The sequence below is a fragment of the Dendropsophus ebraccatus genome, chromosome 8 (genome assembly GCF_027789765.1).
Source record: "Dendropsophus ebraccatus isolate aDenEbr1 chromosome 8, aDenEbr1.pat, whole genome shotgun sequence".
Classification (NCBI taxonomy): domain Eukaryota; kingdom Metazoa; phylum Chordata; class Amphibia; order Anura; family Hylidae; genus Dendropsophus; species Dendropsophus ebraccatus.
The window spans coordinates 112,782,908-112,808,582 of record NC_091461.1 but is presented as its reverse complement, the minus strand read 5'-3'; the positions used below and the strand labels follow the sequence as shown (position 1 = coordinate 112,808,582).

At 45.9% G+C, this 25,675-nt stretch overlaps 2 protein-coding genes across 4 annotated transcripts in view; both read right to left on the bottom strand.

Moving 5' to 3' along the window:
• Nucleotides 1–13,192, bottom strand: part of MSH4 (mutS homolog 4) — a 29,793-nt gene extending 16,601 nt beyond the window's left edge. Inside the window, exons 1-7 of one of the 2 annotated variants that reach the window (XM_069979444.1) lie at nt 12,857–13,192; nt 5,319–5,495; nt 4,610–4,773; nt 4,337–4,447; nt 3,202–3,317; nt 2,188–2,361; nt 1,315–1,487 (exon numbers count right to left, since the gene is read on the bottom strand). In XM_069979444.1, coding sequence (XP_069835545.1) covers nt 1,315–1,487; nt 2,188–2,361; nt 3,202–3,317; nt 4,337–4,447; nt 4,610–4,773; nt 5,319–5,495; nt 12,857–13,076 — 1,135 coding nt within the window. In that variant the 5' untranslated portion in view covers nt 13,077–13,192. Of the gene's footprint in view, nt 1–1,314; nt 1,488–2,187; nt 2,362–3,201; nt 3,318–4,336; nt 4,448–4,609; nt 4,774–5,318; nt 5,496–12,438; nt 12,705–12,856 lie in introns of those variants that run through there. The other variant, XM_069979445.1, reaches the window with a different exon arrangement.
• A 1,604-nt stretch (nt 13,193–14,796) lies between these two features.
• Nucleotides 14,797–23,570, bottom strand: RABGGTB (Rab geranylgeranyltransferase subunit beta). 2 transcript variants are annotated; one of them, XM_069981467.1, is made up of 10 exons: nt 23,486–23,570; nt 22,195–22,302; nt 21,202–21,399; nt 20,185–20,290; nt 19,398–19,450; nt 18,851–18,961; nt 18,619–18,744; nt 17,656–17,805; nt 15,703–16,204; nt 14,797–15,443 (listed from the first exon to the last, which is right to left on the bottom strand). In XM_069981467.1, exons 1-9 carry the CDS (start codon nt 23,486–23,488, stop codon nt 16,064–16,066), a joined length of 996 nt encoding a protein of 331 aa, XP_069837568.1. In that variant the 5' UTR covers nt 23,489–23,570; the 3' UTR covers nt 14,797–15,443; nt 15,703–16,063. The 2 variants fall into 2 exon arrangements, with proteins under 2 accessions (XP_069837568.1, XP_069837569.1); XM_069981468.1 differs by lacking the exon at nt 23,486–23,570 and adding an exon at nt 22,395–22,415.
• Nucleotides 23,571–25,675: the final 2,105 nt, after the last annotated feature.

The window sequence follows — 25,675 nt, the reverse complement described above, 5'->3', positions numbered from 1 at the left end:
CCTCCCTCTCCAATATAAAGTGTATTGGGGATGCACTTGGGGGATTCCAGCATATTGGGCGTGACCCGAGCTCTTGCACCGTGATGTCCTCCCTCCCCAGGTGGCCAGCATGTCTCCTATGCAGCTAAGTATGGCGGCCTCTTGGAGAGGGAAGACATCTCTGTGCAGGAGCATGGTTTAAAGCAGGGATTCCCATTATTATGACAGGAATCCCCGCACCTGTACAGTAAGTGGTGGTGCACCCCATAGAAGATAGCGGTAGTCTGCTGCCGCCGCTCCTGGTGCATGGAGTGATGGCAGCAGATCGTTGCCAGGCTGATCATTTGTGTTTCAGCCTGTTAAAAGACAACGATCAGCCGACATTGTGCCAACGTTGTCTTCTATTACACAAAGCAATTATCATTGGTAACGGACCATATCCAGGGGCGGATTAACTTTACCATAGGGCCCGGGCTGTTCACAAAGCCTGGGCCCCCCAACCCTACTGTAACTATGGAAGCACTAGTGTGGTGTACATAGTACAGGATAGATAATGTCATGATGCCCTGATTTGTGCAAAATTGTGGCAAAAAAGCAGGGTTTTTTTGCAAATTATGGCAGAACTGTAGCCAGGAGACAATACACTACTTAAAGTATAAGGCCTAATTAACACGTCCGTATTTTTCATCCGTTTTCCCGGACCAGGAAAAACAGAATCCATTACAACCCATTATTTTCAATGGTGTTATTCATACATCCGTTTTTATCCGCAATCCGTGACAAAAAAAAATGGACATGTTGTAATACGGTCCGTAATTACAGAACGGACACCCCAATAGAAGTCTATGGAGAGCACAAAATGTGCGGAGAGTACATTGCAATCCACAAAACCATCCGTATCACGGATCCGTTTTTTTTTGTGACATCACCAAGCTCCTTCTGCCAGAAATATCCTGCCTGATAGAAATGACTGTAGAATGACCCCAAGACGACCAGGTGACCTTTTTTGGGGGGTTGGGACAGCTTCTGATATCATTTTTGCCATCCCCTCTTTTTTCTTCACTACACCTTTTTTTGCGGATCCTCAAAAAAACGGATAACAATACGGAACACAATATGGATGCAAAACTGATGATTTTTTGCGGAATGCGGATGAAAAATAGAGGATCCAGATTTTCATCCAGGAAAACATACGGACGTGTGAATAAGGTCTAAGTCTTTTTGCGTGGCCATGGGCCCCCCAGGAGCTCAGGCTACCGCCACTGCTGATATCGGCCGATAATCGATTCGTGTAATAGGGCCTTAACTGAAATTCTGCAGGAAGCATCCATGTACCTGATTGGAGACTGAAGAAAAGTTCCTCATCTTCAAGAAATTCTTGGACACAATCCAGCCTCGTGTTGATGGTTTCCAGATCAATCAGAGGTTCCAAGATATTTGATCTGAGTCTCCGGCTTCCACCTGGAGTTTTAGTAGTATTCAGGACCCCAAAAAGAGTGTGACTGTTTCTGAAAAGTGAATGGATGGACTAGTAAGTAAATAATCATACGTGTGAATTCAGGAAGAGGATCACGTTTCTATGTCCAAATCGTTTAGGGAAGGAAACTGCAGTTGACCTCTGTTGGGTCACTGGGACCCTATGAACATATGTGATGTATATTCTGGGCACATTTCCACTGATGAATGACACTGCAAATACACTTATACTGCAATATATTGTATTTCACAGCAAAATCTTTGACTATGAGTCGGACCTATTCCCACTACATTTAAGCTAAGTTGTGATCATGATGTGCGGGTGTGTTTCGCAATCTCGAAGACACTGTGCAGCTACTCGACATTGCATGCACGGCTTCTTAATGAGCTTTACTATTCACCTTCTCAGTAGGACAAGTTCCTTTACACACTGACCTTGTCCTCACATTGTGTAGGGATACATCCTATTGACAAGGTGAATGGTAACACCCAGATGTCAGCTCTACACAGCCTTCCTCAAAGCGTAAGAATTTACTGAAAGAGACAAGTCAGAAGAGCTGACAGATGCTCTTTAAACACGGTAATAGTAAAATAATATTTAGGCCGGTGATTTCTATTTCCTAAGGCCTCTGGATCTCTACTATGTGCAGATGTGGAGTAGAAAGGTTAGTAAAGGAATCTGGTGTACAATTAGTTTTCTTATTTTAATGTTTTTACCAGCTATGGCCGCACCTGGAGTCTCTGATATTCACTAGGAGTTCAAGGTTCTGAGCAGACGCAGAATCAATCATTGCTGTTTGTTCACTTCCTTGAAACCGAAATCTCAGAGATTTTGGAGCGTAAACTGAATTCTGAATAAATTCTAAGTATTTCAGCAATGCTGCCACTGCAGCTAGACAGTAGTACCTACAAAAGAAAGGTAAAATGAAGCTAAAATACAATGTTTGCTCTTTTTAATTCATTTTTATTACCCATTAAAGGGGTTGTCCGGCGAAAAAAAATTATTCACAGAATAACACACATTACAAAGTTATACAACTTTGTAATGTATGTTATGTCTGTGAATGGCCCCCTTCCCCGTGTCCCACCACCCCCACCCGTGTACCCGGAAGTGTGGTGCGCTATACATTACCTGTCGCGTGCCGACCACGGTCTCCGATCGTCAGCAGTGACGTCTTCTTCGGGAGCTTGGCGGATCTTCCCGAGTGCCGGCCGCCCTCTGCAGCGTCATCCGAAGCTCAGCCGCGATTGGCTGAGCATAACTGTGCTCAGCCAATCGCGGCTGAGCAGCTGATGACGTGGCCGCGTCATCAGCCGCTCAGCCGCGATTGGCTGAGCACAGTTATGCTCAGCCAATCGCGGCTGAGCTTCGGATGACGCTGCAGAGGGTGGCCGGCACTCGGGAAGATCCGCCAAGCTCCCGAAGAAGACGTCACTGCTGACGATCGGAGACCGTGGACGACACGACATGCGGTGAGTATAATGCACCACACTTCCGGGTCTAGCGTGGGTGGGGGGAAACACGGGGAAGGGGGCCATTCACAGACATAACATACATTACAAAGTTGTATAACTTTGTAATGTGTGTTATTCTGTGAATAATTTTTTTCCGCCGGACAACCCCTTTAAAGAAAGAGTAGCATGGAACAATACAAAACAACATTGTGAGAGTTCATCTCTAAAGACTACTTGTAATCTGATAGTCTTTTGAAAGTTAAATTTAAAAAAAATTGTAAAAATACATACTTTGACTTTACTTCCATTAACACTGTGCTGAATTCTGGGGCACATAATTGTTCTATGTATTCCAGGCCTTTACTTTCATTGAAATACCTTCTCTGTACAGTAGTAAAGGAAACATCCTGTAAGTCAAAAAATATATCAGTGTTATGTAATGCATCCCATAGCTCAGAGTATAGCAGTCTGTGGTCTGCAAGAAGGATTGGGATATTATCATAAATCAGGCTGGGAATCGAGAAGCCATGTGTTGTGATATTCTGCATTTATTCTGGACAGTGGGCTGCTTCACTGCTGAGATCTATGTAAATATATAGAATTTTTTTGACGTGCTTGAATAAGCAGAGAAATCGGTACCTAAGGGGGCACTCACATGTTCCATGCACGGTCAGAGAATCCGGACGATGTGCTACAGAAGGAGTTCTGAGCTCCTGGCATTGTGATTTATCAAGATGTCAGAAGCTCAAAAACAGTTCAAATCTTCGTCCTACTGTACTTATACAGATTTAAATCATCATAATCAGAAATCATGATGCCAGGAGTTACGCAATTCCGTACACATCGTCCGTGCACTGACCGAAATCATAAAGCATGTGAATGCCCCCTAAGGCTATGTTCACACAACGTATATTTTCGTATTAATCATGGCCGTTGTTGCATGATTGGAATCCCAGCCGGAGCATATACACATAGATCTCTAGCAGCGCCACAAAAAACTGACATGTCAGTTTTCTTCGGCCGCTATTCATTGAATAGCGGCCGCAGAGAACCTGTCAGTCCACACAATGAAGTACGCTGCATTGCGTGCAGTGAAGACTCCTGATGCGGGCGTGCAGGGATGCGCCAGCAACAGAACTCAGCGGCGCTAAAGATCTGCCAGTGTCATACAATGTGTGAACATAGCCTAAATCTGCACAAAACTTCCAAATTTAGCCCCCACAGTAGTGAAAAGATCTCAGAGTTCTTTGTGCCCCCCCCCCCTTATTCCCCAAGAATCACCTGGGAAATATGACAGTATCCGTCTGCCAAAGTCATTTTATTTCTGCTCTGACTGCAAGTGCATAAATTTATCTGGGAAACCAATGGCAAGAAATGGTTTTTTTTTATCAAAAAAGTTAAAACCGTGTAAAACAATTCGATGTACCCTGAAGTTTTCATTGACAAGACGGAACAGTTCTGTGGTCTTTCCATCTTCGCACACAGTGTTTGGCATCAGTATTTCCAGCGGTGTCAGAATCTGAAGTTTTGTTATTACCTAAGAAAGAAATATAATTAAAATCTATACAGGAAAATCATCAGCCGTTATTGGGTCTTATTGACGCCAGATTAAAGGAGCTTATATCAGTGGTAAGGCCATTAATAAATCAAATAATAGAGACCATCAGCTCTAGCTCCAGTCAGTAAGCAGTAGTTTCACCTTCACATAGATGCTGCTGTCTGAAAACTGAGATAAAACCACGTCGGGATTCTTTAAGTCCAAGCTAGCCATGCCTATTTCTCCTTTGGCGAGGCCTCTCCCTTCCACCACCGCTACATAAACAGAAGCGGCAGAGCGAGCCGAGGCTGAAGATGAAGTCGTCACTGAAAAATGAGAGAATCATCGATAATACTAAAGAATGGACTACTGAACCATATGGTATATGAGTGATCATCACATCCATACAACAAACATGAGCAGATTCTCACCAATGGTAAATGGGGAGAATCACAGACCAGGGACCATGTAGACCAGGAATGGGGAACCTTCGGCACTCCAGCTGTTGCAAAACTACAATTCCCATCATGCCTGGGCAGCCAAAGCGAAGCTTTGGCTGTCCAGGAATGATGGGAATTGTAGTTTTGCAACAGCTGGAGGGCCGAAGGATCCCCATCCCTGATGTAGGGTCTTCGAATGTGGCTTTATAGTGTGCATAAGACCATAAAGACCAAAATCACTTTATGGGTAGGGTACAGACCTCCTGAGAATAAAGGGACTGTACAGGGAACTGCAGTGCTGCCCCATTAAGTGGAATAGAACTGTACGGCAGTACCCTGAACAGTGGTGGCTGCTGCGTGTGCCCCTCAAGTGCAGACAATATATGACATGACATACATGTATATGAATGATGTAAACCCGTCAGCACTACCTGTATATCCCGTCACAGGAGTCTGGATCTTGGATTTGGTAAAGTAGCCGCCCAGTTGTTTTCTGCCACAAGAACTTCCGGGCGCCTTTAGTGAAGAGCTGCTGGTAACGGAGGCGACATTAAAAGCACTGGTGTTCTCTGCAAAGGAACTTCTGTCTGCAAAATAGGATTCTGTGGCTAAAATAAAGAAAAATATATTTTTTACAATATTCTACCCCATGGAATAGCATAGAAGTCTAGGATATTCTGTCCGGCAGGCAAACCTGAGCTCCTGATTTTTGGCTGATTGTCTGTTTGGAAAATGCTTTAAAATTTATTTTTATTGGCAGCACATAGTCCTGTGTAAATACGGTTTATGTGACCAAGAAAGCTAGAAGGAAACTGACAGAACGGATATGTATATATCTGTGCTGCAAGATTCCAGATCATAAGCAGCAGTGTATACTTACCAGGCACACTGCTTGTGATCCAGCATCTGGATGCTGCAGTAACTGTAAGAGTAAGAGTGTAGAAGTAACTGCAAGAGTCACTGTCGTATTTTTATTTTTGCAGAAATCAATAGTCCAGGCAATTTTAAGAAACTTTGTAATTGGGTTTATAAGCCGAATATGCCTTTATCTGCATTTAAAAAGCCTTTTCCCAGGTCCCCCCCTCCCTCCTCTTTTCCATCCACTGCAAAAAATCAGGAAATTGTGACTTGTTGCATCAGACGTACCCAGTCTGTTCTATAGAGAGGGGAGGAGGGAGTTAGCCGACAGCAGAAAGCAGATAACAGAGGATTACAGGCACAGAGCTGGGTGACAGCTGTAATCAGAGCTCAGAGAGGTCAGTGGTGACTGTCAGAGGAGATAAAGGGCGATGTATTTGTAGATTAACTCTTTGTTGTCCTGTTTTGGTCTTTTATTTAGCTCTCTCCATAGGAGAACAATGAAAACAGGGGGGGAGAGCTTTAAACTGCTTTTTCATGATAAAAATGCATTTTTCGGCTAATAAACCTAATTACAAAGTTTCTTAAAATCGCCTGGACTATTGATTTCTGCAAAAAAAAAAATTCACAACAGTGACATTTTAAGGCTGCTGCGTCCTCATGAATGACTGAAAGCCAGAGGAAGCGGGGCCTGAAGACACAGCCAGTGCGAGGTCTGTGGAGCCAGATACCGGATTACACACAGTACGGATGGTAAGTATACACTGCTGCTTGGAATCTGGAAACTGACAGCACAGATATATACAAATATACACCTATATACATATATGAGCTGTCAGTTTCCAATGATACAAGGATTTCTTGTGCTGTATAAAGGCACAAGGCACCTCAAATGAGCCGCCGATCTTGCCGGCGCACCTTTGCAGCCCCCATGGCCAAGAAATCTCTACGTCTGATAGGACCCTTAAGGGCCGATTATCTTGCAATAAATTGTTAAATCGTTTGAATTTAAAGAAGAAGTCAGGCGAAAATCTTTATTAAAGTATTGTATTGCCCCCCAAAAAATTATACAAATCACCAATATACCCTTTTAAAGGGGCTGTCCAGCGAAAAATATAAAAAATTCTTTCAAATAAACTGGTGTCAGAAAGTTATACAGATTTGTAATTTACTTCTATTTAAAAATCTCCAGTTTTCCCATACTTATAAGCTGCTGTATGTCCAGCAGGAAGTGTTGTTTATTTACAGTCATGGCCAAAAGTTTTGAGAATGATACAAATATTAATTTTTACAAAGTCTACTGCTTCAGTTTTTAAAATGGCAACTTACATATACTCCAGAATGTTATAAAGAGTGATCAGCTTAACAGCAATTACTTGCAAAGTCAATATTTGCCTAGAAAATGAACTTTATCCCCCAAAACACATTTCAACATCATTGCAGCCCTGCCTTAAAAGGACCAGCTAACATTGTTTCAGTGATTGCTCCATTAACACAGGTGTGGGTGTTGATGAGGACAGGGCTGGAGATCAATGTTATGATTAAGTAAGAATGACACCACTGGACACTTTAAAAGGAGGCTGGTGCTTGGCATCATTGTTTCTCTTTTGTTAACCATGGTTATCTCTAAAGAAACACGTGCAGTCATCATTGCACTGCACAAAAATGGCCAAACAGGGAAGAGTAACGCAGCTAGAAAGATTGCACCTCAGTCAACAATCTATCGCATCATCAAAAACTTCAAGGAGAGAGGTTCCATTGTTGCCAAAAAGGCTCCAGGGCGCCCAAAAAAGACCAGCAAGCGCCAGGACCGTCTCTTAAAAGTATTTTAGCTGCGGGATGGGGCTCCCAGCAGTGCAGAGCTTGCTCAGGAATGGCAGCAGGCAGGTGTGAGTGCATCTGCACGCACTGTGAGGCGGAGACTCTTGGAGCAAGGCCTGGGATCAAGGAGGGCAGCAAAGAAGCCACTTCTCTCTAGAAAAAACATCAGGGACAGACTGATATTCTGCAAAAGGTACAGGGAGTGGACTGCTGAGGACTGGGGTAAAGTCATTTTCTCTGATGAATCCCCTTTCCGATTGTTTGGGACATCTGGAAAACAACTTATTCGGAGAAGACGAGGTGAGCACTACCACCAGTCTTGTCTCATGCCAAATGTAAAGCATCCTGAAACCATTCATATGTGGGGTTGCTTCTCAGCCAAGGGAATCAGCTCTCTCACAGTCTTGCCTAAAAACACAGCCATGAATAAACAATGGTACCAGTCCTCCAAGAGCAACTTCTCCCAAGCAGTTTCGCGATCAACAATGCCTTTTCCAGCATGATGGAGCACCTTACCATAAAGCAAAGGTGATAACTAAATGGCTCAGGGAACAAAACATAGAAATTTTGGGTCCATGGCCTGGAAACTCCCCAGATCTTAATCCCATTGAGAACTTGTGGTCAATCATCAAGAGACGGGTGGACAAACAAAAAACAACAAATTCTGACAAAATGCAAGCATTGATTGTGCAAGAATGGAATTTTATCAGTCAGGATTTGGTCCAGAAGTTGATTGGGAGCATGCCAGGGAGAATTGCAGAGGTCCTGAAGAAGAAGGGTCAACACTGCAAATATTGACTTGCTGTTTTACCATTTTTTTTTCAATTTTATAAAACTGTAAAAATAAAGATTTGAATAAAAAAAAATATATATTTTGACTTGCTGCATTAACGCATTCTGTCAATATAAGCTTTTGTTACTCATAATATGATTGCAATTATATTTCTGTATGTGATAAAAACATCTGACAAACACAAATAAAAACCAGAGGGTAGCAGATCATGTGAAAATATAATATTTGTGTCATTCTTAAAACTTATGGCCATGACTGTACATTCAGAAACAGTGCTCTCTGCTGACATCTCTGGCCGAGTCAGGAACTGTCCTGAGCAGGAGAGGTTTTCCATGGGGATTTGCTGCTGCTCTGGACAATTCCTGACTCGGCCAAAGATGTAAGCAGAGAGCACTGTTTCTGAATGTAAATAAACAACACTTCCTGTGGGATATATAGTAGCTTATAAGTATGGGAAAACTGGAGATTTTTAAATAGAAGTAAATTATAAATCTATATAACTTTCTGACACCAGTTGATTTGAAGGAAAAATTTTGTCGCTGGACAACCCCTTAAAGGGAAATGCTAATAAAGTGCTTTTTTCCCTGCACTTACTACTGCATCAAGGCTTCACTTCCTGGATAACATGGTGATGTTAAATCACCATTTTACCCAGGAAGTGACATCACCATGCTATCCAGGAAGTGACATCACCATGTTATCCAGGAAGTGACATCACCATGTTATCCAGGAAGTGAAGCCTTGATGCAGTAGTAAGTGCAGGGAAAAAAGCACTTTATAAGCATTTCCCATAATAAGTGTATATTGGTAATTTGTATAACATTTGGGGGGGCATTACAATACTTTAATAAAAATTTTCGCCCGAACTTCTCCTTAAAGCAATAAACTTCTGGTGTAAACGCAGCAACGATCAAATAACAAACGGAAATGTTTCGAGCTGACCTCAAAATCACAGTGTAAGCACTCATCATTCACAGTATATATATACGGTTATTATTTACGATATTAGCTATGACAGCATTAACAACTTTTCTTAGCGATTTTTCTTTTGGTCTAAACGCCTATTGTTTAAAAGAAAAAAATGAATCACTTGTTTGCTAAACAAGCGCGATTTATCTTTATGTCTAAAAGGAGCATCAGGGTGCAGCTTACATTTACCTGTATCATATAAGTAACACGCTGGATTGACACCTCGGTTTGGCACTTTCAAGGTGAGATTGATGTTATGCAACAGAAATTCACACAATTATATAGCACCGATATGTAATGATGATGTGTGATTTTGTATGAACGCATAAGATGGAGCCCTACACCAGCTGTGATACGTGTTAACCATAAAAAAGAGAAATGTTGGATTTTGCAGCTGAAATTTCTACAGTATCAGGCAGATTCTGCGGTGGATCCTGGGGTGGATAGTCACTACCTGACTATGGATACTTTATCATTGGACCAGTCTGTTAATAGACATCTGGGCTGGCCTAATGGTGCGTTTACACAGACAGATTTATCTGACAGATTATTAAAGCCAAAGCCAGAAACAGACTATAAACAGAGAAGAGGCCATAAAGAGTGAGATTTCTCCTATTTTCTCCTATGGCTTTGGCTTCAATAATCTGTCAGATAAATGAGACACAGTGGTGCCTTGGATTACGAGCATAATTCGTTCCGGGACAGTGCTTGTAAATCAAATCACTCTTAAACCAAAGCAAATGTTCCCATAAGAAATCATTGAAATGCAGAAAATTGGTTCCCCATCCCCAAAATAATGATTTTTGATGTAAACAGAATGGCGCCGGTGCCGCAGTCTTTTTTTTTTTAACCGCACCCCGATTCCCACGCACAGCGCTGGTCTATTGCTGAGCACCGGCCTGTCTCCAGTGGGAGGAAACCCCCTCCCCTCAGTGACGAAGCTCCATTAGAATCAATTGAGCAGCGTCATAGAAGGGTCGGGGTTTCATCCCACAGGGGATGGGCCGGCCCACCCCAAGTGCTTCAGCCTGGGCCAGTGCTTGGCAATAGACCAGCGCTGTGCGCGGCAATCAGACCGCGGCACCCTTGCCGTTTTATTTATGTGCAACCCTTAAAGCGAATGTACCTGATGGTACATTTGCTTTAAAGAGTACCAATCATTAAAAATAACTTCTGACATGTCATCCAGAACGTCAAAAGTTATTAAGCATAGGGGTCTTGAGACCCGATGTCATCAAGAGATATGGCCGGGGAGAGAGCTAATTCTGACAACATAAGTCTATGAGGCTACATGGTCGGAAATAGGGAGCAGGAGCTACTGCCGCACTCTCTCCTGATGAAGCCGAGTAAAGAGAATGGAGGTTCCGGAAAGGATCCATAGGCGACAAACAGGTCCAACCACCACTCCATTACAATGGAAGAACCCTGTTCTTAGATCACAGCCATCTGGTTCCGACACTTATTCCCTCAGGTAATAATGGTGGCAGAACCCCTACACAGGGCGGTGAGGCAAATTACACCGAGGTATCTGGGGCAAAGCAGGGTGACATATTTTGGAATAAGATGTAATGAAAAAATTTAATTGTGAAGATGGACAGATACATTTTTCCTCTTTAACCCCTTCGGGACCAGGCTAATTTTCGTTTTTGCGTTTTCGTATTTTCCTCCTTGTGCTTAAAAGGTCATAGCACTTGCATTTTTACACCTACAGACCCACATGAGTCCTTATTTTTTGCGTCACTAATTGTACTTTGCAATGACGGCTGAATTTTTGCATAAAGTACACTGCGAAACCAGAAAAAAATTCAAAGTGTGGTGAAATTGAAAAAAAAACTTATTTCTTTTATTTGGGGGGAATGTGTTTTTACGCCATTCACCCTGGGGTAAAACTGACTTGTTATGCATGTTCCTCAAGTCGTTACGATTAAAACGATATATAACATGTATAACTTATATTGTATCTGATGGCCTGTAAAAAATTCAAACCATTGTTAACAAATATACGTTCCTTAAAATCGCTCCATTCCCAGGCTTATAGCGCTTTTATCCTTTGGTCTATGGGGCTGTGTGAGGTGTCATTTTTTGCGCCATGATGCGTTCTTTCTACCGGTACCTTGATTGCGCATATACGACTTTTTGATCGCTTTTAATTAAATTTTTTCTGGATTTGATGCGACCAAAAATGCGCAATTTTGCACTTTGGGATTTTTTTGCGCTGACGCCGTTTAACGTGCGAGATCAGGAATGTGATTAATTAATAGTTCGGGCGATTACGTACGCGGCGATAGCAAACATGTTTATTTATTTACTTTTATTTATAACCTGGGAAAAGGGGGGTGATTCAGACTTTTATTGGGGGAGGGGGCTTTTTACTAATAACAATACTTTTTTTTACACATATACTAGAAGCCCCCCTAGGGGACTACTAGCATATACACTTTGATCTCTCATTGAGATCTTTGCTGTATAGATATACAGCAAAGATTAATGAGATCAGCACTCGTTTGCTTTCGGCTGCTGCAGCCGAATACAAATGAGTGCCGAGTCGACGTCCGGGAGGAGCATCAGACAGGGAGACAACGTCCCGGAGGAGCGATCTCCGCCACTAGACACCAGGGAAGTGCTGCATCCGGTAATCGGATGCAGCTGTCATGTTTGACAGCTGCATCTGATTACTGTATTAGCGGGCACGGCGATCGGACCGTGCCCGCTAATACCGGCGGTCCCGGGCTACAAGCGGCACCCGGGACCGCCGCGGTTCAGAGCGGGGTCGCCGCACGGCCCTGCTCTGAACGCCCGCACCTGCGCAAGGACGTACAGTTACGTCCTCGTGCGGGAAAGGGTTAAGGGTACGTGCACACTACGGAATGGCAACGGATAATCCGTTGCGCGTCTCCACCCGTGTCATAGACTCCATTCTATGCAGGGGTGGATTCGGCCCGCAGTCCAAAGAATGACGGACGACAGATGACGTGCACGCCAGCCACAGTCCTCGGGCAGGTGGAAGCTGCGGGTTATCCGTCGCTATTCCGCAGTGTGCACGTACCCTAATTGTGGTTTTTACCAGTGTGGGAGGAGCCTAAATAATCCCGCACAGAGCGCCACCTCACCACAGGGCGGCCCTGAGGGACTCTGATGGCCATGTCTGGATCCATACTGGGTGCGGTACATACAGACCGGACTCTCCACCAACGCTGGATGCTGTATGTGCTGTTACTACGTCCATTATATAAGTGTTGTGTATTGCTGTGGTAAAATGCAACCCAAGTATAACTACAGCAAACATCTACACAAAGCTTCAGAATTTATATAATATTCTCTCATCTGCCATAAACCTGTGAAAAATGTGGGGCAAAAATTAAAAAGCATGGGACTGTTGCCTATAGCAACCAATCAGATCGACGCTTTCAATCTCCAAAGAGCTCAAATCTGATTGGTCGGTTCCCTACACCGGCAGTAATACCGCAGTCACGTGATCTCGCACTCAGGTCACGGCCGGCGGGTGTTTTTCAGACTCCCGCTTCTCACCCTTGCTCTGTTCTCCGCCGTTCCCCCGCGGAGTTACAGACACAGGGGACGCCCGGTCGGTGGAGGAGGAGCTGCCCGCAGTGGAGTGAAGGTGCTGCGGTCCTGAAGGGGAGGCCGACTCCCGGCCTGAGTAACAGGAGGACTCGGACAGCACCGGCGTCTGGAGCCGGGCACCGGGGAATCCCGGGAGGTGGCGAGGAACACCCGGGAACCCGGACATATTATTGGGGCGGCTGACACGTGACCAGCAACACCCGACTCCCCGCTGCGGGCCTCCACTGTCATCGAGTAATGGCGGGAAAATCGTCTCATAAATCAGTCACGTGCGGAGCTTGTCTACACGTGACCAATCTAACCAGTCACAGAGCAGCTTTCATATCATATGGCTGAGAAATGAAAGCTGCGCCTTGATTGGTTGCTATGGGCAACAGACCATCACTATTTAGTGGTTGATGCTGAATTGACCAATATTACCTAATTGCAGCCAAAATACCCATAGAAGTGAATGCAGCCTCATATTTCAGCCAGGCGGACATGATGTCACCGCATTTTATCATCCACATTAGGCCACAACTTCTAGTCTGACCCAAACCGGCAGCATTATAGAGCTGAGGTCACACAGGTGCAAGGAGGACAACTGTACACTCAGGGCATGCTGGCAAGTGGAGTTTTGCAACAGTTTTGCAATCCCTGCCTTAAAGGGGTTCTCTAACGCTACAAAAACATGGCCACTTTCTCCCAGAGACAGCCCCACTATTGTCTCCAGCTTGGACAGGGTTTTGCTGCTCAGTTCCATTGAAGTGAATGGAGCTTAAAGGGAACCATTCACCCCGTGGCCCACATCGCTCCCGCTCCCGTCCCGGATCCGCTTCGCTTTGGCTACCAGGCATGATGGGAATTGTAGTTTGCAACAGCCGGAGGGCCGAAGGTTCCCCATCCCTGTTCTAAATACATGAAGCTTCAGCCGAAGCATTTATGTGTATGGAGAGATTGGGAGAGAGAGCAGTAAGCCGAGCGTTGTCTTATATGTGGTATGGAGCTTTCATACAACTTCATGTATTCAGCCTATTCAGTGTAAGAAAAAAACACAGCTACTTTCTTGCAAATGCAGCGCCCTCCCTGTCTTCAGGGTGTGTGTGGTATTACAAATTGAAGACAATAGTTCTGTTCTGCAGTTTCTGGAAGGAAGCAGCCATGTTTTCCTTTACCTAGATAACCCTTTTTATGCTGCATGTTTTAAGCCTTAAAGGGGTACCCCCAGCACAAAAATAAAATTGCTTTCAAATCAACTGGTGCCAGGAATTTGTAAATTACTTCTATTCAAGGATCTCCAGTCTTCCAGTACTTATCAGCTGCTGTATGCCCTGCAGGATGTGGTGTATTCTTTCCAGTCTGAAACAGTGCTCTCTGCTGCTACCTGTGTCCATGTCAGGAACATTTTTTCGCTGGAGTACCCCTTTAAAGCCACAAAGTAGCACAGCGAGCAGTGATTGACAGTTATCCTGCTCACCCTGCTAGAATGTGCCATTTGTCCTACACTACTTACAGCTTTCCCCAGGGTAATGTCTATTCTAATGATAACATGTATTATGTACATCAGGGGAGGCTTAGTATCTGTATGCAGCAGTGCTCGGGATATCTAAGGGCTAATGCACACGTCCATAGAATTCCGTCCATACACGGATGGTATTCTGCAGACTGGACCTTTGGAGCTCTCAGCAACCTTATTTATTATGATGTCAGGAGCTCCGATACTGTTTAAAAGTTTGCGCTAGTGTACTGACAAAGAGCGGCTGCGTACTGCTACCACTCATTGTAAAGAAAAATAAAAAGGACACATGCCTTTATTAAAGAAACGTATATATATTTGCCAGAACTGCACTCCATGTTCATCTCAATGATGCTTGACAAATGAGATTAGAAACCAGAAGGTTCTCCAGGACTACTTAAAGGGGTATTCTCCTAAAACATAATATTTGATATCTTACTTCCCATGATGAGACTAGGGCTGGGCGATTAATCACATTAATTCGATTAATTCTCTTAGATTTTGAGAATCGATTTCAATTTCTTTGACAACCGTAAATTTGATTTTCAAGGAAAAAAAAAAAATGCGCTCCAACCAGCAGGGGGAGAAGTGGCGCTCCGGAGCACGCCAGCACCAAGAGAACCGCGAAAGCCGGCCTACCAAACACACACCCACCTACATGATCACCTCCCACCCGCACCCGGAGCACCGCAGCCGCCCACTTGCACCCGGAGCACCGCAGACGCCAACAATTCCTTCCATACTTTTTTATTATACTCAGTCTCCTTCCCACAGTTCTGAGCTGTTGCTTTCTGATGAAGAAAAAAAAATCTGTGTGAACTTTTCCCTCTGTCTCCCCCGCGATACGGCTGAAAAAAACTCTAATGTCAGGAGAGCTAATCACAGAGGGTTCAAGAAACTTGACCTCACATTAACTCTCCCAGCATTACAAAGAAGCTAAAAAGTTGCAGATACCGCCTGCCCAGGACTCTCATTGGAGAAGCACATATCTTTCGGTCATGGGGACACAGTTGGGCCCCATGATCTGATTTTCAGATCCTAAGACTAGGTTCACACTGCGTTTTCAGCATCCGTTTAACGCATCCGTTTTTTGCAAAAAACGCATAAAAAACGGATTGCAAAAAACGGATTCATTTGTGTGCATCCGTTTTTCCATTGACTTCCATTATAAAAAAAAACGGATCCGTTTTTTTTGGCGGACCAAAACGGACCAAAAAACGTTGCTGACCCTATTTTTCTGGACGTTAAAAAAAACGGATCCGTTAAACGGATGCTGAAAACGCAGTGTGAACCTAGCCTAACCTAAGGATTGGCCATAACAATTTCTAGTCCTGGAGATCCCCTTTAAAGACAGTAGATAAACCGCTCGGAGGCGGCAGCTCACGGATCACAGTATCCTTTGCACATACATCTTTATTGCGCTCCTTCAGCACGTTTAGTATTATGTTACAGAACACACCAAAGTCCGTCACTGAAATCCACAGTGTGATGGCTCTTAAAAAAATAATCACAAATAGATACAAGTTAAATTAAAAGCTATACAAGAAGTGGAAACAATTGTTCCTGACTTTGTCTCTCTGCTTCAGTCTATAGTGCCAGAGTTAGGAGCATGGGAGCAATAGCAGCTGATCACGGCGACGCATCTTTTCCTGCAGGCTTCAGCTCAGGAGCTCCGGCTGCACGTTCACCCTGCGGAGGACTTCCTCAGGCATACAGAACACTGGATTCACTGGCTTGATTTTTTCTTCTCCCAGGAGAGACAGTCCGGCAATACCAAACAGGGTATGAAATGGATCCACCTGCAAAAAAGGGACATGTCCTTACTGGTCCATACATCGCATACATTCATCTGCCTATCTACGTATTTTACAGTATGTGTGGTCGCTGTTTCTGGGACTCTTAACATTGATGGCCTCTCCTTAGGACAGGGCACCCATATTGGTCTGAGCAGGATTCCAGCCTGATTACCGTTGAGTAGGCAGAGCTGTGTATATTCAGTAGAAGTTGTGCCATATATTACTGCTCAGCTTCATCAGGAGAATTAGCTCCTAATGAAGTGAGCGAAACGTACGTCGGGCTGCTGTGCCAGACGGAGGGTAAGGTATCAGTGCTGGTTTATAGTGCTCGCTTTCCTCTTTTTCCTTGTATGGCTGTATATAGACTGGCTATGTAGTTTTCCTCGTGGGATTTCTTCACAGTGAATATTAGTCTGAGATTGCCCACATAGGAGGGGATCCATTACTGATTACCATATAATAAGTGACCACTAGATGGTGGTGTTGTCCACACACCCACCACAATATACCAAATTGTACTACTTGTGTTATACCACAATGATTTCTTCCTCTCCCTCTGGTTTTTTGACGTATGTGCTTTTATCAAATTAACTTTAACATTTGAAATTTTTTGTTATATTCCTATTTATTTGTGCAATTTCTTTGGATTTTGGTTGCACTATATGATACTTGGTGTGCAGGACTTTTCTCAAAGAGCTGTAATAGTAGACACAACCGCTCCCAAGTGCATGGTGACCAATAAAGAGGCTGCAGCGCTGGCCATGGGTGGCAATAGCAGGACCCACAGACTCTAAGGGACGTTACGTCGGTCTTAATAAATGTCTCCCTTTGTGTTTTGATTCCTCAACAATTTTATAGCTGGGGGTTAGTTACAATTATATCGAGTCTAGATAATATGCCATGATTTCAGACTGAGGCCTCATCCACATCATGTATTCAGGACAGAATACAACTGTGACAAACCCTCCGCTGTGAGAAGACATTGATGGAAAGCAAGCAGAGATCTTGAGAATGGTGATGGATTAAACAAAGTATGAAACACGAATTGGAGAGAGTGGAACGGTTGCACATCCCATCTATGGCCGATACTAATGCCGCTAGGCCTATATTAAAAATCAACACCAGAGTGTCTGTATATGAATTGATCAAGCCATATTGCCCCATGTACCACCGCGCAGGTCCTCTGGTCCACACGGGTTCCTACGCTAACTCCACACCGTGTCGGTCAGCGACCGCCAACCTCGCAAAGCGTGCACATGCAGGGAAGGGAGGCCATGGAACGGCCCTGCAACCCCAATGTCACAGGACCAGGATAAGGTGTGAGGTGCAGCACTTTGTTTCTTCCCTGAACCGCATTAAACAAAGTATATTAGAAAGTTGCAGAACTCTTTATTATATCTGTCAGTGTGGTCTATGGTCGTGTTACTGTTACCCAGATCTACAGAATAACTCACCATATCCCCAGGACGGTCTGCGAACCCCCCGGTCTCCTCGTCCTGACAGGCCAGAATAAAGAGCCGCAGCTTCTCTCTGTCTATCCAGTGCAATCTTCCAATAATTTTTAGAGAAGCCAAAACCCACCATGAATAGCAGACATCCGGGAGCTGGAACACAAGGCAATTAACATGAATTAACTGGATGCCGGGGACAATGTGGCTGACACATGATAACATTTTTTCTTGACAACTTTTGACGTTATTAAAGGAGAAGCCCAGTGATTTTTTTTTTTTTTTTAAGTATTGTATTGCCCCCCCCCCCCCCAATTTATGTCACTTCCTGGATAACATGGTGACGTCACTTCCTAGATAACATGGTGATGTCACTTCCTACATAACATGGTGATGTCACAACTTGACTCCCAGAGCTGTGAGGGCTGTGGCTGCTGGAGAGGATGATGGCAGAGGGATGCTCAGTGTCCCTCCAGTGTCCTGTGTCCCTCAGCGTCCCCCTGCCATCATCCTCTCCAGCAGCCACAGCCCGCACAGCTCTGGGAGTCGGGTCGTGACATCACCATGTTATTCAGGAAGTGACATCACCATTTTGTCCAGAAAGTGACATCACCATGTTATTCAGGAAGTGACATCACTATGTTATCCAGGAAGTGAAGCCTTGATGCAGTAGTAAGTGCAGGAAAAAAAAAGCACTTCATAAGCATTTCCCGTAGTAAGAGTATATTGGCGATTTGTATAACTTTTGGGGGGGCAATACAATACTTAAATAAAAATTTTCGCCGGACTTTTCCTTTAACTTTTTACAAATATTTAAATTGCAACTTAGACCAACATCGATACAAACGTCTCACGCGTCACTATGATAGGTTAGATATAATAGCTACGCTAAGCAGTAACTCTTTATACAAGACTTCTGGTCTAGTTCTTTTTCTAACAATAACGTTACTTTCTTAGAACCATTCCCACCTTTTCTGGTCGTCCATTCAGTCCCCCCGATGGCAGCTGCCGCTCACAAAGCCACCAGCCCAGTAAGTCGGCGTTTATTTGGTGCAGTTGGTTTGTGACTGCCAGAAATCCTGTGCAACAATAGATCTAGAATTACAAACACAAAGTTGTAATGTGAACTTGTGACAGTTCATAGATGAGAACACTAAGGACAGTAACAATACTGCAGTGACCCCCGCACTAGAGGCCTTACCTGCCCCGCATGAGACTCAGAGCCGGGTCTGCAGCCAAAGCCACCATCAAAATTCATACAGGATAAAACAAAGTCTATAGCCTTCTCTATGTTAACAGCATTGAGCTTCCCCTGAAAGAACAAGAGTAAGAGATAAAAGAAACCAACTAATCACTTATCCTGACAGGTTATTGAGGTATAGAAAAATATGTCTGCTTTCTTCCAGAAATAGCGCCACTCCTGTCCTCAGTTTGCATGTGGGGGTTTTGCAGCTCAGTTTCTATGAAGTGAATGAAGCTAAATTGTAATACCACACACAACCTGAGGACACGGGTCTATGCTGACCAGCCATTTCCTTTGGAAACAGGACATCATCAGATATTATGAAAACACTAACAGTAGTGCAGAGTGGGCGGCCCAGGAACCAACAGCAGCAGGACAGGTAAGTATACATCCCTGACATGCCCCTTTGCAGTCCCAGCAGCATGGGTAAGTATAAATCTTCCCGGACAACCTCTTTAATGATGGAGGCCACAAAGAGATCGATGTATAGTATTACTGAACCTACCAAAAGTGCAAGTGTTGCGACAGCACAGAATGAAAACCGGGTGTCTATTTCTCCTGCAAGAAAAGAGAGAACTGAAGTCAACTTAAACGATACCCATATATACCAGCTACGTCACCATCTCAGGGGTAATCGTCTTATAATGACACTTAGGATCCATTCACACAGAAAGATTATCTGCCAAAGCCAGAAACAGAATATAAACAGAGATCAGGTCATAAAGGAAAGACTGAGATTTAAGATTTTTCCTCTTTTTAAATTCATTCCTGGGCTTTGGCTTCAAATCTTTGGCAGATAATCTTTCTGTGTAAATGGACCCTTAGGGGGAGATTTATCAAACATGGTGTAAAGTGTAACTGGCTCAGTTGCCCCTAGCAACCAATCAGATTCCATCTTTCATTTTCCAAAGAGTCTGTGAGGAATGAAAGGTGGAATCTGATTGGTTGCTAGGGGCAACTGGGCCAGTTACACTTTACACCATGTTTGATAAATCTCCCCCTTAGTCTCTATACCCTAGTAATATGTCATCAATTTATCAACTGGGAATAACCCTTAAGTGTGCGTTCAAACAAACAGGATACACAGCAGATCTGATTATGCAGATTTGATGCTGTGTTCAGTGTTTGTTACATTGATATCTGCAGGATCAAACCTGCTGCAAATCCTGTACGTGTGAACACACCCTTTAATGTGGCAAAGTTATTCCCTATCCACAGATTGGGGTCTCTGTTCCTGAGCTTGCAGGGGTCCAACCAGATGGGAAATATTATTTAATATCTCCGATAATCACCCCACTTGTCTCCAGAAAATGAGCCGTCTTCTTTCTGCAGAGACTTCACATACTCCACTACTTTCTCTGTGTCTACTTCAGAAAGACTGTCGAAAAGCGTCAGGATCTGCAAGGAAAGCAGAACGTCTCAGAATCCTGTATATACAGACTATGGATATCGAAATACAATCTATAGACATATAGCAATGTCATAATGGAGACACAAGGATAAGGCTTCCCAGTCATGTAGAGCAGTCTCCTCCAACCTGTGACTTCCAGCTACAACTCCCATCATGCCCGGCATCTAATGGCTAGTGCACAGCTATAACTCCCATCATGCCCCAGCAGCTAATGGCTATTACACAGCTATAACTCCCATCATGCCCCGGCGGCTAATGGCTATTACACAGCTATAACTCCCATCATGCCCCAGCAGCTAATGGGAGTTAGAGCTGTGTAATAGCCTCCAGCCGCCGGGGCATGATGGGAGTTATAGCTGTGTAATAGCCATCATGCCCTGGCATCTAATAGCTAGTGCCAACTATAACTCCCATCATGCCCTGGCAGCTGAAGGCTACTGCACAGCTATAACTCCCATCATGCCCGGCAGCTGAAGGCTACTGCACAGCTATAACTCCCATCATGCCCGTCAGCTGGAGGCTACTGCACAGCTATAACTCCCATCATGCCCGGCAGCTGGAGGCTACTGCACAGCTATAACTCCCATCATGCCCGGCAGCTGGAGGCTACTGCACAGCTATAACTCCCATCATGCCCGGCAGCTGGAGGCTACTGCACAGCTATAACTCCCATCATGCCCGGCAGCTGGAGGCTACTGCACAGCTATAACTCCCATCATGCCCGGCAGCTGGAGGCTACTGCACAGCTATAACTCCCATCATGCCCGTCAGCTGAAGGCTACTGCACAGCTATAACTCCCATCATGCCCGTCAGCTGAAGGCAGGACATGATGGAGCTTTTGCTACAGCTGTATAGTCACAGGTAGGGGACACTAGTGTAACCTATCAGTAGCATTACCTGCACCGCACTCAGTGTATACAGGAGATGGGGGTCGTGTCCGATACTCGCGCTGAAGCCGCCACATTCATGCTGACAGGACTTGATGAAGGTCAGAATCTCCTCTTTGTTCATACGATGCAGCTCACCCATCAGGTCCATGACAGTCAGACCCCAGTAGACCCCGCTCATCCGCAGGTACTCGGACATACAGTACTCCTGCAGAGACATGAACACTATGGAGTATATAGGTGTGCGCTGACATACAGTACTCCTGCAGAGACATAAACACTATGGAGTATATAGGTGTGCGCTGACATACAGTACTCCTGCAGAGACATGAACACTATGGAGTATATAGGTGTGCGCTGACATACAGTACTCCTGCAGAGACATGAACACTATGGAGTATATAGGTGTGCGCTGACATACAGTACTCCTGCAGAGACATAAACACTATGGAGTATATAGGTGTGCGCTGACATACAGTACTCCTGCAGAGACATGAACACTATGGAGTATATAGGTGTGCGCTGACATACAGTACTCCTGCAGAGACATAAACACTATGGAGTATATAGGTGTGCGCTGACATACAGTACTCCTGCAGAGACATGAACACTATGGAGTATATAGGTGTGCGCTGACATACAGTACTCCTGCAGAGACATAAACACTATGGAGTATATAGGTGTGCGCTGACATACAGTACTCCTGCAGAGACATGAACACTATGGAGTATATAGGTGTGCGCTGACATACAGTACTCCTGCAGAGACATAAACACTATGGAGTATATAGGTGTGCGCTGACATACAGTACTCCTGCAGAGACATGAACACTATGGAGTATATAGGTGTGCTCTGATATACAGTACTCCTGCAGAGACATGAACACTATGGAGTATATAGGTGTGCTCTGATATACAGTACTCCTGCAGAGACATGAACACTATGGAGTATATAGGTGTGCTCTGAGATCACACACTCCGCATTACACATAACAGCTACTCACATAATCATCTTTCTTAGCTCCATAGGACTCAATGTAATCAGAGTGCTTCTCTAGCAGGAGGGCTTTGGGGGCATCAGCTTTTATAGTCACATCCTTCTGTGGGGTCCCCTGTAAAGGAATAGCAGAAGACGACGTGTAAGTATTCACAGCTGATCATAACTATACATACAGATATACAGACAGATGATTGCAGTATCTACCATCTCATATCAGCTGCTGTGTGCGGCAGCCTCCACTAGGGGGAGCTCACTGCCTATGGATTTACATTGTTTCTGTTGACTTGAAGTGTAACCTTGTGGGGTCTCCAGCTCTGACCTCTATATGTATATACATATATGTAAGAACAGCCCAGCACTATACAGAGTGAATACAGGACTGTATGAGATAAGGGGCATGCTGGGAGTTATAGTTCTCCATCAGCTGGAGGGTCATATGTCAGGCACACCGCTGTATGACATTAGGGGCATGCTGGGAGTTGTAGTTCTCCATCAGCTGGAGGGTCACATGTCAGGCACACCGCTGTATGAGATGAAGGGCATGCTGGGAGTTGTAGTTCTCCATCAGCTGGAGGGTCACATGTCAGGCACACCTCTGTAGGAGATGAGGGGCATGCTGGGAGTTGTAGTTCTCCATCAGCTGGAGGGTCACATGTCAGGCACACCTCTGTATGACATTAGGGGCATGCTGGGAGTTGTAGTTCTCCATCAGCTGGAGGGTCACATGTCAGGCACACCTCTGTATGATAAGAGGCATGCTGGGAGTTGTAGTTCTCCATCAGCTGGAGGGTCACATGTCAGGCACACCTCTGTATGATAAGAGGCATGCTGGGAGTTGTAGTTCTCCATCAGCTGGAGGGTCACATGTCGGGCACACCTCTGTATGATAAGAGGCATGCTGGGAGTTGTAGTTCTCCATCAGCTGGAGGGTCACATGTCAGGCACACCTCTGTATGATAAGAGGCATGCTGGGAGTTGTAGTTCTCCATCAGCTGGAGGGTCACATGTCGGGCACACCTCTGTATGAGATGAGGGGCATGCTGGGAGTTGTAGTTCAGCAATAAGTGTAGACAGGGTGGGGTAGATTGTAGTGAATGCAGAGACGCAGGTGAGATCAGAGAGGGGCACAGGGATGGCAGAGAACAGGGTCAGTCATGTATGAACTACAGTTCCCAGCATGCCTTGACTGGGGCATGGCAGGGCGGCTATACAGGGATCGGACAGGTGACGGTACAGGGAAGAGGAGACCTGCCGGGCGCTGTACCGGGGGACACTACACAGCACACAGCACTCACCATGACCGAGCTGGGCGGAGCCTCCGACCGTCACTGCTCGCCAGGCCCCCGCTGCTGCACGGTGATTGGAGGAGCCGATGACCATATATAGGTGTCCACCACACTGCCTGCATACATCAGTAATTCATAGAGCGCTGGTTATCCGCCATCTACACAGGCAGTAAGGAGGACAGCTATTCACACTAAGCCGTGCTATCCGCAGACATCACATGTGCGGTCCTATCGGGGGCTTGTCTGGGGATTGTATGCATGCTAGAGTGTATCCTCTGCTTTCAGTGTGATGTCACCAGGAGGGGCGGGGTTATGTTGAGCTTACAAGGGGGAAGCAGTGAACTGCTACGCTACTGTGTGGGGGGTCTGTATACAGGGGGAGAGGACTGGTGTGTGGGGGGGGGGTCTGTATACAGGGGGAGAGGACTGGTGTGTGAGGTCTGTATACAGGGGAGCGGACTGGTGTGTGGGGGGGTCTGTATACAGGGGGAGAGGACTGGTGTGTGAGGTCTGTATACAGGGGGAGAGGACTGGTGTGTGGGGTCTGTATGCAGGGGGAGAGGACTGGTGTGTGTGGGGGTCTGTATACAGGGGGAGAGGACTGGTGTGTGGGGGAGAGGACTGGTGTGTGTGTGGTCTGTATACAGGGGGAGAGGACTGGTGTGTGGGGTCTGTATACAGGGGGAGAGGACTGGTATGTGGGGTCTGTATACAGGGGGAGAGGACTGGTGTGGGGTCTGTATACAGGGGGAGAGGACTGGTGTGTGGGGTCTGTATACAGGGGAGAGGACTGGTATGTGGGGTCTGTATACAGGGGAGAGGACTGGTGTGTGGGGTCTGTATACAGGGGGAGAGGACTGGTGTGTGGTCTGTATACAGGGGGAGAGGACTGGTGTGTGGGGTCTGTATACAGGGGGAGAGGACTGGTGTGGGGGGTCTGTATACAGGGGGAGAGGACTGGTGTGTGTGCGGGGTCTGTATACAGGGGGAGAGGACTGGTGTGTGCGGGGTCTGTATACAGGGGGAGAGGACTGGTGTGTGCGGGGTCTGTATACAGGGGGAGAGGACTGGTGCGGGGTCTGTATACAGGGGGAGAGGACTGGTGCGGGGTCTGTATACAGGTGGAGAGGACTGGTGCGGGGTCTGTATACAGGGGGAGAGGACTGGTGTGTGTGTGGGGTCTGTATACAGGGGGAGAGGACTGGTGTGTGTGTGGGGTCTGTATACAGGAGGAGAGGACTGGTGCGGGGTCTGTATACAGGGGGAGAGGACTGGTGCGGGGTCTGTATACAGGGGGAGAGGACCGGTGTGTGGGGTCTGTATACAGACACATACCAGTCCTCTCCCCCTGTATACAGACCCCCCCCACCACCACCACCTCTCCCCCTGTATACAGACCCCCCCCACACACACCTCTCCCCCTGTATACAGATCCCCCTACACCTCTCCCCCTGTATACAGATCCCCCTACACCTCTCCCCCTGTATACAGATCCCCCTACACCTCTCCCCCTGTATACAGACCCCCCTACACCTCTCCCCCTGTATACAGACCCCCCTACACCTCTCCCCCTGTATACAGACCCCCCTACACCTCTCCCCCTGTATACAGACCCCCCTACACCTCTCCCCCTGTATACAGACCCCCCTACACCTCTCCCCCTGTATACAGACCCCCCTACACCTCTCCCCCTGTATACAGACCCCCCTACACCTCTCCCCCTGTATACAGACCCCCCTACACCTATCCCCTGTATACAGATCCCCCTACACCTCTCCCCTGTATACAGACCCCCCTACACCTCTCCCCTGTATACAGACCCCCCTACACACACCAGTCCTCTTCCTGTATACAGACCCCCCCCTACACACACCAGTCCTCTTCCTGTATACAGACCCCCCTACACACACACCAGTCCTCTTTCCCTGTATACAGACCCCACACACCAGTCCTCTTCCCCTGTATACAGACCCCCCACACACACCAGTCCTCTTCCCCTGTATACAGAGCCCCCACACACACCAGTCCTCTCCCCCTGTATACAGACCCCACACACCAGTCCTCTCCCCCTGTATACAGACCCCACACACCAGTCCTCTCCCCCTGTATACAGACCCCACACACCAGTCCTCTCCCCCTGTATACAGACCCCACACACCAGTCCTCTCCCCCTGTATACAGACCCCCCACACCAGTCCT

Bases quoted from the DNA above. Each gene is read 5' to 3' on its own strand.
- RABGGTB (XM_069981467.1), bottom strand. The intron at 19,451-20,184 runs GTGATTATCGGA...CTTTTCTTGCAG, and splicing joins ATTTTCTGGAGACAAGTGGG to GAGAAATAGACACCCGGTTT. The intron at 16,205-17,655 runs GTGAGTTATTCT...CCTTTTTTGCAG, and splicing joins CAGACCGTCCTGGGGATATG to GTGGATCCATTTCATACCCT.